At 43.1% G+C, this 12,736-nt stretch overlaps 1 protein-coding gene across 4 annotated transcripts in view; it reads right to left on the reverse strand.

The window, feature by feature from the left end:
• EXOC3 (exocyst complex component 3) overlaps window positions 1-12,736 on the reverse strand; it is a 97,266-nt gene that overhangs the window by 14,401 nt on the left and 70,129 nt on the right. For all 4 annotated transcript variants that reach the window (XM_081345337.1, XM_081345338.1, XM_081345340.1 and 1 more), the window contains exons 9-11: window positions 6,383-6,533; window positions 3,022-3,144; window positions 1,482-1,643 (exon numbers count right to left, since the gene is read on the reverse strand). In XM_081345337.1, the coding sequence (XP_081201463.1) occupies window positions 1,482-1,643; window positions 3,022-3,144; window positions 6,383-6,533 (436 nt within the window). The remainder of the gene's footprint in view (window positions 1-1,481; window positions 1,644-3,021; window positions 3,145-6,382; window positions 6,534-12,736) is intronic.

Consider the following 12,736-nt stretch of genomic DNA (forward strand, 5'->3'; position numbering starts at 1 on the left):
ATATAAATCCAAAAGCACTTTTTTCAAATCATATTTGAATTGTATACAGCCCTACTTTTTTTAATTACATGAAATTGAATTACATAGAAAATAAATAGAAATTGATACATTTCAATTTGTAGTGCATGAATTATCGAGTACTTTTTTTTTAAAAAAAAAAAGAGATATAGATGACCTCACTTAACGACCATTCAGCAATTGTTTGATATTACAATGGTATTGAATGAAGGGATTTATGACTTGTACCTGATGTAAGGGCCATTTCAATCTCCCCCTAAGCTCACAAGATGAAAATTGGGCACTGCAACTGTCCAAACTTACCTCTCTTGCCCCATGTCACTTACCTACTAGGCTCACTAGCAGGTGTAAAGTTGCCATGACACTGGAAGCCCTGATCCCCACCCCATAAGAGGCCTTGGGCAGTTACATCATGCATAAATTGCTCCACTAATCTTTGCATTTTTCTGTAGCTGTTGACAAATGCACCCAGCCAGTGCAAGGCACAGCCTTACAGAGGATGGCTTGCTTCATTCTGCAAGGAGGCATCTAGGAAGCTTAGAAAGCTAGTGAAGGCAATTCTTTACTTCCAAGAGGCTTTCTAGCCATCTGAACTATTGCAAGAGCTGCTGAGATTCTTGTAGTTGTTTGAAAGGCTCCTTCTCCAAATCTCTTGATTTAGAAAAGGTGCAATCATTTAGAAGGCACCTTTTCCAAATCATGAGATTTGGAGAAGCCTTCCAAACAATTACAAGAATGTCAGCAGCTCTTGCAATAGTTCAGAAGGCTAGAAAAAGCCTCTTGTAGCCTCCCAAAGAATTGTGTTTGCTAGCTTTCTACATTTTTTAGACTAGAAAGAATTAAATTAAAGAACTAGTAAAGGCGATTGTTCAGGGAGATGCAAACAGGCTTTCTAGCCTTCTAAACAATCACAAAAATGATGCAAGACAGACTATGTAGGAATTGAGTGCACCTGTCAGCAGGGCAGAAAATGAGTGCACCTGTCAGCAGGGCAGAAAATATAAAAGTAAGTGAAGCAATTTATGTGCACTGTTGGATCTGTAACCAGCTGACTTTCTGGGAATGGTGGAGTGGGAAAAATGTCATGGCCTTCTGGCCTGTGATTGGCTTTCATCCATCAGCGGGCCCTGTGGTCTGCACCAGACTCCCAAAACCAGAGGCACCCCTTACGCTCCCCTTAACAAGCTGCACAATTGCTTAGCACAGCAACTGGGAAAGCTGGGTTTGCAGTCTTGTAATGTCCCATTTAATGATGACTTTGCTCAGCAGCTGAAGATTCCAGGCTCAATTTTGGATGCAATCAAGCATTACCTATAATAAATTTATCTGTAAAAATCACAATATTTGTCAACCAATAAAAATAAAATATTGACATATATGTATAATTACTTTAGTGCTGGAGAATATTTTAAAATGCCAATTATATACATTTCCTTTTTTAGCATTCTACTGATGATACTTACTGCTGCAAGTTTTTTAAATAGAAACCTGAACTGTTTGGCTTCTCTGTTCATCCTTTCAGCACCCTCTTTTCTTTCTTCTGCATTTTTAAAAGTAATACGTTTTAACATTATAGCCTTGATATATTCCATAACAACTCTACGATGGCACTCAACAGTCATTTTCTGAAAAGAAAATTCAAAAAACATCTAGTTATTTAGACGGGATGTTTGTATTAAATAACAGAAGTAACAGAAATAAACAAAAAGTACCAAAACACCCACACTAGGCACATTTGGAGGAAAAATAAAGATAAATTTAACGACATAAATGAGAGATGAAGCTTGCACAAATGAAGGCCCCTAGATAGATAGACCAGAAAAAAAGCATTAAAAGTCATCTGAAAGGATGAAATTTAACTAACTTAAAATAGATGGGACAACATTTTAGGTACCACTGCCATTCTTTCATTTCATTTAGCATAAGGCAGGGATGTCAAACTGCCGGCCCACAGGCTGGATGCGTCACGCCAAAACTATGCCCATCCCATTGCCAGCAATGGGAAAAAAGTCACGATACTTTTTTGTAGCTTGACACCCATGGTGGCATAGGGGAATCCAGAAGACTGGAAAAGAGCAGAGGTGGTTCCAATCTACAAAAAGGGGAGAACATGGAACCAGGAAATTATAGGCCAGCTATAATTATAGGCCAACTATAACTACAGCAACACCTGAAAAAATCCTGGAAAAGGTAATCAAGCACTAGGTTTGTGAGTATCTAGAAGCAATTACTAACAACCAGAATGGGTCTGTGAAAATCAGATTCATTCCAGACAAATATTATTACCTTCTTTGTTAAAGTGACTAAATTAGTGGATCAGGAAAATGCTGTGGACATAGTATACTTCAGTAAGGCATTTGTCAAAGTACAGCACAGTCCATATCTTGATAAGATAGAACAATATGGGATAGACAATACCACAATCAGATGGGATTCGCAGTTGCTGACAACCACACCCAACATATAGTGAAACTACATCAATCTGGAAGGAAACATGCAGTGGGTCATCTCAAGGTTCTGTCTTAGCCCAGTACTCTTTAACTCTTCATCAATAATCATGATGAAGGGACTGAAAGAGGACTCATTAAATTTGCAGATGACACCAAGCTGGGGCTCCGCTCTGCCTGACTCAGCTGGGGCCTCACAGGCATCAAAGGTGGGGGTGGGGTAAGATGAAAGGGGAAAAGGATGAAAGAGGGAAAGATGAAAGGGTAATAATGCTTTGTATGTATGTGAAAAGTAATCAGGAGCAGGGGAATGACAGGTGAGAAGGACCAGACCAGCCAGATCCCATTTGTACCAGCATCCCATGGCCAGGTATCCTGAGAAACATGCACATTATCCCCAAACATCTCAGAATTCTCAAAACATCTTGGTGAGCTCTGGTTGGCTGAAAATGGACAGGTCACAGAGGGGAAGAATGGACTGGTGGCAAACCTACAGCTTATTTTGCATCCAGTGAGTGCTAGATATTAAATAATCTACATTAGACTTAATAAATACCTTCTTACAGGGCTTCTTTATTCTTGCAAAATCATTAAAATAATCTTCAACAGTTACACAGATTGTATCCACAGCATTGGATGCACTGAGCCATTTTTTTGTCATCAATTCACTAAGATGGGGCTTAAAAAATAAGAAAACATAAATGACAATCAGAATAATTTTTAACATTATTATTCAGCTTCATGTCATTTTATCCCAAATCAGCAAAGCTGAAATTGTATAATTTAAATTTTGAAAAGAAACTCCATTAAAAACAAAAGTGTTTGTATTTGCACTTGGTATCCTTGTAAAGGACTGCACCAAAATTATGGAGGAAGATCAGTAAGCACTCTTGTAATTGTGTACAAATTATTCCACAAGGTTTTACTCTTGAGTATAATTGCACTCCCCATATTTAGCTTTCAGCACAGGTTATCCACCAAAGCAGTATTTGTACTGTAGCCTGCACAAAACCCAATTAAAATAAGTCCAGATAATCAGCACCTGAAGTTACAAAGTCACTACATTCTTCTTCACCCAACTGAAGAGTAATTTAATATATCTTCAGAATCCAAGCAGAGTTTGCAGGATCCAATCTGAGTTAGTCACAGGGATGAGAGATTTAGTCTTCCAAGTTTTCAGACTCATGCTGGAGCCCATCTTCAGGAAACTTCTCTCTCTTTAGTTCCCTCAGATGGGCTTCAGCTTCGAATCTGAAAACTTGAAAGACTAAACTTCTAGTACCAACGGCCGACTCAGAGTGGATCCTGCAAATATATTGCCTTCATTCATGAAACTTCTGTAACTAAGTGGGAACACATTTCTTACTTAAAGGAGCATTAATCACTCTTAAATAACCATGCTGCCTATCACAATGGGTGATTTAATCAGCTTTGAAGACCAAGGATCAAGCAAACTAGTAATGGTCTTTATCATTCTGCCTACCTCCCTAGGAATGATTTTGAACACTGAGTCCTTAGTGAGGTAAATCTAATGATCTCATCTACAAATTGCAATGAAAATTATTCAACACAAACCTCTAACCATTAAGTTTCTTCTTTCCCAGTTTTCTGAGGGAGGACATGATGTACAGGTTAGAAAAATGTTGTCAGCATGAATGATATATTAAAACATCACTATGTTGGGATGGACACTGGGTGGATCTCTGTTAAATCAAGATATCTGTCTCTATCCCATTAAAGAAAGGCCTAACCCAAAGCTTTAATCTGAAAAGCAGGGGAAGGGGAACCATGTTATGTGATTTAGAAGGAGGAAATACAAGGTAATCCTTGAGTTACAAATGTAATGGAGCCGGCCCATTCCATTTGTAACTTGAGAATCCATGGAGGTGAATCTCATACCTTGAATGAGATCACTCGCTGCTCATTAACACACACAAAGCTTCTTAAGTGAACATGAGGTATTTCAGGGCGGGGAAGGCCAGGGGGGGGGAGGCTAATGATGGAACAGGCCCACAAAGCTTCCCCGACCCACTAAGATACCTGATACTTTCTCCTCTCTTCCTGAAGCACTGGACTCACTTACCTTGAAAAGATCCATCTTCTCCCTGCCGTGGTTTCTGCCTTTGAGGGAGAGTAGAGTAGATGGAAGCTCCTGGGTGCCCGTAATATCACACAAGTTCAGGCACCCATCCTCTTTTGCAGAGAATGGGAGCCTGAACTCTCGCAGGATTTGTGGTGCCTATCTCCTACTCCCTCCCCCAAATCCTTTCCATTATTGCCAGGACAGAGACTTTGAGGAGACTGGAAGCTCCATCTATATGCAAATGTGTACTTAGAAACAGAGCAAAATGCTCCATTTCTCAAGTGCCCCACTGGCAGCCACACGGAACTTTCAGACTCTGTCAGGTCTCTGTCCAGGTAAAAAGAGTTTGAGCACCTATGGGATATTTAGAAATGAAGCATTCGCTTCATTTTCAAATGGCTCATAGGCACTGAAACACTTTTTATCTGAACAGAGACCTAACAGATGACTGCAAGTTCTGTGTGGCTGCCAATGAACGCTTAGAAATGGAGCAGAAGACTCTGTTTCTCAAGCACCCCATTCCAGGCATATGGAGCTTGCAGTCTCTGTCAGGTCTCCATTCAGATAAAGTGTTTCAGCGCCTATGGGGTGCTTCAAAACCTAAACCACTGGCAACAGCAGCCACCTGATCCCCCCTCCTCAGCCAGCCACCGACCCCACCCAACCTCATACTTGCCTGACTGGCTGGCTGGCACAAATCCAGACCGCACTTCTCCTTGTTGATCTCCCCTACTCAAGCGGCGGCAATGGTTTGAGTTTCTCACTCTGAGTGGGAAAAAACGGAGGCGCAGAATTGCTCTCAGTAAGGCCAGCGCATGCAAGCGAGCAGTGCACACAGATCATTTAGAGAGCAATCCTGCTGCTGCATCTCCACTTTTTTTGTTTTGGGCGGAGCGGAGAAACTCAAGCCACTACCACTGCTTGAATGGGAAGGACAACAAGGAAAAGAGGGGTCAGGATTTGTGCGAGCCAGATGGTCAGGCAAGAAGTAGGTCGGGTGGCTGGCTGGCTGGCTGGGGCGGGGGATCATGGCTGCTTAGGTGGCTATTGCCGCTGAAGGCAGCTGCTTGGACACATGTGCAAGGGCCTGACTCTGCGATGCCTCCCTGCTCAGTTGAAGGCTTTGTTTGTGCTCTCAAACTAAGGCTGGTGCACGTGAAAGGCCCATCCAACTCCAATTCCATGCTTTGCCCCACAGGCACGCAAATGAAGCAAACAATCCCCCCCTCCCGAGAATGGAAGCTTCTGGAGGCCATGGTGTCTTTTGCAGAGAATTTGTGTTTGAACTTGCACAATATTATGGTACACAGGAACTTCCACTGTTGGTGCAAAAAGCATTTCCAAGCTGATTCTCCTCTTCCTTAAAGAGAAAAAAAAACCATGGCAGAGACAGATTTTGCCAGGTGAATGTATCTGGCACTGCAGAAAGAGAAGGGGAAGCAGTTTTGAGGAGTGGGGAGGATTAGGGTGAACGTTGCAGAGCTTCTGCAGTTGTTTGTAAGAGTGAACAACTGCCGTGGTGCTGTAATATTCATGATTTTCAGATTTGTTTGTAAACATTAGGAGGTGCTTGTCATGTAACTTTGAACGAGTGTTAAGTGAACGCTCGTAACTCGGGGATTGCCTGTAGTTTTAAGATGTCCATAAGTGATATGAAGATTGGAAATTGCTTTTTTGAATATTCTTTTTCTCTTTACATTCGCTTGTTTTTTAAAACATGTCTTTTTCTTAGTTTTTCAGTATTTTTTCATAATTATCTTTTAACTTTTAAAAACATCTTTAATAAAAAAAATTAAAAAGGAAAGTGGGAGGAGTAGAAAAGGAAAAAAATAACCTCTAAATCAATGAAGACTTCATCTAGCAGGCTTGAGCATCCTTCTTTTGCAATATCATCTAAAACAGCATCAATGCATGCATGACTGCTTATCAGCATCTCTTCTATCATAAGAGGCAAATATTTCTTCTTCAAACTGATGATTGACTCCCTTGGATAAGCAAGAAAAAACGTTCAGAATCTTGTTAAATATATATAAAAGTTAAATCAAAATATTATGTGATATTGTCCAATATTAGCCTCATTAAAATATGAGTGTCATCCTCATGACAAAGCTTCAATATTAATAATATTTCTCAAGGATAAAGCTGATGTTACAAGATGTAAAACATGATTATTCAATTCAGAAGCATATGTGAGGATCTTGTGCTCTTCAAATTGTGTAACAAGATATCATTATGCTTGAGGTTTTCAATAAGTCTTCAAGAAAATTAGTAATGATTTTATTGAAATAGAAAATGCAGAGCAAATCTGGTCACCATTCCTAGTGTAAAGGCATAGGACACCATTTCTTTTATTCTATGTTCGGTTGATTTTAATGTTTTTTAACTCTTAATGTTGAAAGTTTTAATGTTTTTAATATTCCTATTAAATATCCTATTTAATATTACATTTTATATTGTTGAAAGCAGCCCAGAGTCGTTTCACAATGAGATGGGTAGCATATAAATGTAACGAATACATTTTAAAAACTAAAACAAAATCTAGGAGTTATTGTCACTCAAATATAGCAGGCAGCAGCATATCATGAACTTTGATTTCAAAAAGGTAAGATAGGTCAGACTTGGTTTATATTTGAAAAAAGACCACTAAGAAATCATAGGACTATAGAAGATACAGGTAGTCCTTGACATACAATCACCATGATGGTTTAAACTCATGATGGCCTTTGGAAAAGTGATTTACAATCTGTCCTCATACTTACAACAGTCATACCACCCCCACGGTCACATGATTAGAATTTAGGTGTTGGCAATAGGCCCAATTTGTAACTGATTGCAGTGACCTACAGCCATGTGATCACGATTGTGGCCTACCCAATTGGTTTCTAACAATAAATGTCAATTGGGGAAGCTGGAATCACTTGATCACATGTGATTCATTTAATGACCATGTGATTTGTTTAACCATAGTAAAAAGTCATAAAATTAGGCCCAGTCACATGATGACTTGTTTTACCACCGCACTAGTTTATGATGCAAATTCCGAATCCTGTGGTCATAAGTCAAGAACTATGTGGTTCATTGATTTTCTTCCAGAAGACAGTGGCAAACTATTTCCATATTGTTACCAAGAAAATAACATGAATGTGTACAGGAAATCATAAAAGTCAGACTTGATTCCAGGAAGAGTTTTCTTTACTCTTACCAGGCCTATATTGAAATTCAACAGGCCAGGCCAGTGTCTTAAAAAACCCAGTCTTTCTATGGGCATGGAATTTCTTATTCTTTTTGGGTTCTGCCATTCTCCTGGGGAGGGGAGGGGGGGTGCTTTGTGTGTTTGATGTGTATTTCCTTTGCTTAGTTCCTTGCTCTATCCTCTTTGATCTGCCTTATCTCTGACCTCAGAAGAAACGGCGGAGAGACCTAACAGCCTAGGAAGCAGCGCTTTATCAGTCCATTCCCACAGTGATTTCACACCTGCGGATTGGCTTGTTTGAACCATCCGGATGGACAGTTGGGGTGGGGTTATTTTGGACTCTTTTGACTATTTGATTCATGCAGGAAACCCTCAGATCCTGCCTTCTATTCCTGTTGTCAACATCTCCTAATAAAAGTTCCTTTTGAAATGATGCTGTTTCAAGAGTTCTGCTTCTTTGAGAGGACTGATTACGGTAGGTCCTTACACTAGGCAGGATCTACAAAATGCTCAACCTGGAGGGAGAACCCCTACCACAGGGACTGTGCAAAAGATGTTGAACCATGGCGGTGAGAGAAGAGAAGGCAACCTTGGCAGGGAAGCTCCCCCCAAGGATGGCCTGAGTGAGAGCAGCTCAGATTCCTCTAGCTTGTCCAACAAGGCTGTTACCAGAAAAAGTTGGGAGAAATCGAGATGTTCAATTGGCACTGGGAAAAAGGAAGAGGTGAAAGCCAGGAAGGTGACCCTTAAGTGTGGCAGCAACCAGCCGTGGTGGAGCGAGAGATGGAGAGGTCGCTTAACCTTAGTGAGGAGGATGATGAGAGACTGGCCCAATCTGACCGCTTCCTCAAACAAGCCATCAACCTGATGTTGGGAGCTTTCAAGTCCCTAAAAGAGGAAGAAGACCTCTGCTGAGGCTCGATGGTAGCAGGGATGGTGGAAGAGGAATGCTGGGAGGGCTAGTTGGCAAACCTGAGTCCCCTACCAGTGCATCAGAGGCTACGGAGGCCATGGCAGTGGCCGCCACCCCAGCATAGGTCAACCCAGCTGGGGGAGACGGGCACCAAGCTAGGCAGAGAACCCACAGACCCAGCCGAAAAGTCCCGCTCTTGAGTGAAATCTGGTAGGATACCTCAGCAGCTATTTCCTAGCTACATGGAGGAATACGGCTAAGACATCCCCAGTGACAACGGACAGGTGAAAGTGATGACCATGGTCCTGGAGGGAGTGGCAGCTCGTTGGATGGTGACCTTGCATAATGCCGACGCTCCCAAACTTCGAAACCTCAACCAATTCATGGCTGCCCTAAGGAGGAGGTTCGAGGACCCCTTGGCTGATCGGAAAGCTAGAAAATGCATAAAAACAGTGAGGCAAGATTGTCACCAGATGGCTGAGTATATGGAGGAGTTTAGAGACCTGGCGTGCCAACTTAACTGGCCAGAGGATGTTCTAGTGGGCCATTTCAAAGACAGGCTGAACGATGACCTGTACCACGCATGCATCTTTAGGGGAGTTCTGGACTGCCTCCACGATTGGTGTATTGTAGTCGAGGAAGCCAAGATTGACCAAGCCCAAAGGCAGCGGCTCCTGGGGCGACCTGGAGATGCTCTCCCTTGGGGGAAAATGGGAGAAGACAAAACCCCCTCCACAGCACCATGCTCAATGGCTTGCTTTGAGTGCAGTAAGGAGGGACACCGGGCTACAGAATGCTGTTCTAAGACTTCCTTGCAAAAACCCAACCGAGCCAATAGAGGGAAGCCTGGAAAGACCTTGCAATGACCCAGGAAGACCGCCATGAAGAGCGCTGTCGTCGAGGTCCATTCTCCCGAAACCCTGGGGGAAGGAACTCCAGCTGGAAAACCGCCCGACTCTCCCGACAGCGACTCTGAAGATGAACCCCTGGTAAGTTGACCTATCGCGCTCCTCACCAGAACCACAGAACTGTTTAGTCCAGGGATGCTGAGAAAGGTAACACAGAAGTGGACTCAGGTTGCATCTGTTGCCTCATAAGCCCAACCTTGGTGGGGAAACTAGGAATCCCGGTGAGGAGGTTGAAGAAGCCAATTTCATTTGGCCAGTTAGATGGATCCATCACAGGAGAGATCCCAGCTACTCTTGCCACCCAACCAATCCAGCTCACAATGGGGGATCACACAGAGATGTTGACTTTTATAGTAACCCCTGACATGGAGTGGCCCCTAATATTGGAAATGATGTGGTTGACCACAAGACCAAGAGAAGAGGAACCCGAGGTGGTAGCAGCAGCAAAAGATTGGGGGTTGGAAACTGCCCAAGGAATAGTTGGATTTAGCTGAGGCGTTCAGCAAAGGCGGTCCAACAAGCTATCCCCTCATTGGCTCACTGACTGCACCATTGAAATTCTATGGGATCCAAGTCCAAAATATACTCGATGACCCCCCGGGAACTAGAAAAATTGCAGAAATTCATAGAGAAAAATTTGGCATGAGGTTTCATACAGTCGGCGAGATCAAAAACAGCGGCTCCAGTTTTGTTCCGAGAAAAAAAAGATGGATCTCTTTGGCTCTGCATAGACTACAGGTCTTTAAATGCAGTGAGTGAAAACAATATCTATCCCCTGCCACTGATGAAGAATATGTTGCCCCACCTAGCAAAGGGGAAAATATTCTCGAAATTGAACCTACAGGAGGCATATTACCAGGTTAGGATTAAGGAAGGGGATGAATGGAAGATGGCGTTTAACTGCCCCATGGCTTGCTTCCAATTTAGGGTGCTCCCATTACGACTGCAAGGAGCACCAGCAGTGTTCATGCAACTGATCAATGAGGTCCTCCAGGAGCACCTCTACAAGGGGGTTCCTCATATATTTGGATGACATCTTAATTTTTACTGAAACAAGGGAGGAACAAGTAAATTGGTCAGGGAGGTACTAAATAAATTGCAGGTCGCCCAACTCTATGCCAAACTGTCAAAGTGTGAGTTCCATAAGGAAGGGATTATTTGGGATATTGCATATCTCAAAATGAGATAGAGATGGACCCAGAAAAAGTCAGGGCAGTGCTGGAATGGGCACTGCCATGCATGAGGAGGCAATTGCAAAGTTTCCTGGGGTTTGCTAATTTCTACCGTCAGTTCATTCCTTCTTTTGCTCAGATCAAGCTCCCAATTACCAATATGCTACAAACAAAAGGGGAGGGTAAACCAAGACCTAGCCAATCATTGAAATGGACTATGGAAGCCACGTTTGAGAAATTAAAAAGACTTTTCTCAGCTGAGCCGGTCCTGAAGCACCCAGAAAAAGAGAAACCCTTTTTCATACAGGCAGATGCCAGTGATGTAGCAGTAGACGCAGTATTATTCCAAGAAAACCAAGAGGGCCAGCTGCAACCCTGTGCTTACACGTCCAGGAGGCCAGCGACACCGCCAAACAACTGAGGGATTCCCCGGCTCAGCGTCAGACAGCTGTTTGGTGCAGGAAACCCCGGCGGAGGTAGGTGGTAGGGACGATGCCCCGGGAGATGCTGGAGACAGTCCTACCTGCTTCATGAAGCCACCAAACAGCTGAGCAGCTGTGCCTCTGACAAACAGCTGATTGGCGCAGAAATGACACCCGGCAGTAAGAATTGAGAGGAGGGGAGCTGGGGGCCTGCTTTGCTGCTTTTCAAGCTGAGCACCAGATGCTGGCTAGCTGGTTGGGGGGGTGGAGCTGAGGGGAAGGATTGTATGTAAGGCACTGGGAGATGATCACTCCCAGCACTAACTTTGTTTGCCGTGAATAAATGCTGGTCAGACCGTTCCAATTTTGCCAGCCACCTTGTCTACCACTTGCTTTTTGTGGGAACCAGGGGTTGGTAAGGACGCTGACAGAGGCAGGAGTGGAATTCAGGCAAACTTTGGAAATTGATGAGTGGTTCCTGAACATTTTGAGTTCATAAAAACGCTCCATTTAGTAAAGGGATAGTTTTGGTGGCCATCCTTAAAGAAGGACATTGAAAGCTATTAGCTAGCTGCCCCATTTGTGCAGCGGCAAAGTGAAGACAGGGTAGAACACCGGGGCTATTGCAGCTGGTAGCAAGCCCATCAGCATCTTGGTGAGAGATTTCCATGGATTTTATCGTAGAGTTACCAGAGACGGTAGCGAACACGGTCATTTGGGTGGTGACAGACTTATTCTCCAAACAGGTGCACTTCATTCCATGCACCAAGATTCCCACAGCCAAGGCTTTAGCAAAGATGTTTGTACAACATATCTACCAACTGCATGGGGCTCCATAACACATAAATGCACATGGGGTGCAATTCACTTCAGAGTTCTGGAAAGTCTTTTTGGATCTCCTTGGGACTGCCCAGGGCTTGTCATCTAGTAATCATCCACAAACGAATGGTGGGACAGAATGTTCAAACTCAGTATTGGAACAATACTTAAGATGCTTTATTAATTATTAACAATATAATTGGACTGACCTTCTGCGGAAGTGGTTTACAACAACACTGTTCACTCCTGCACAGGTTACACCCCATTCCATGTTGCAATGGGACAAAGCTTCAACCCAATGCCCGGATTGTCAGTAAAAGAACCCACCATCCCCTCCCTGAAGGAGTGGATCACACAACTTCAAAATACATGGCTGATAGTGAGAAAAGCATTAGACAAGACTAGGGAAGCATATAAAGCACAGGCAGATGAGAAGCAGGTAGAACCTAAGCTGTTCAAAGTGGGGAAGAAAGTATACTTTTCCACAAAGTATTTAAAATCTCTGTGGCCATCAAAGAAATTAGGGTCAAAATTTGTGGGACCATTCCCCATAAAAAGAGTCATCAACCCAGTAACTGTAGAATTAGGCCTCCCTAAAACATTAAGACAAGTTCACCCGGTATTTCACTGCAGCCTGTTAAAACGTGAACTGAGCTCACCTCTAAGGCCAGCTGCAGTTCCTCCTCCTCCACCTATTATGGTGGAAGGAGAACACCATTTTGAAATCAAGGAGATCCTAGATTCCAGGAAATACCATGGGT

Source organism: Vipera berus (genome assembly GCF_964194415.1).
Source record: "Vipera berus genome assembly, chromosome: Z".
Lineage (NCBI taxonomy): Eukaryota > Metazoa > Chordata > Lepidosauria > Squamata > Viperidae > Vipera > Vipera berus.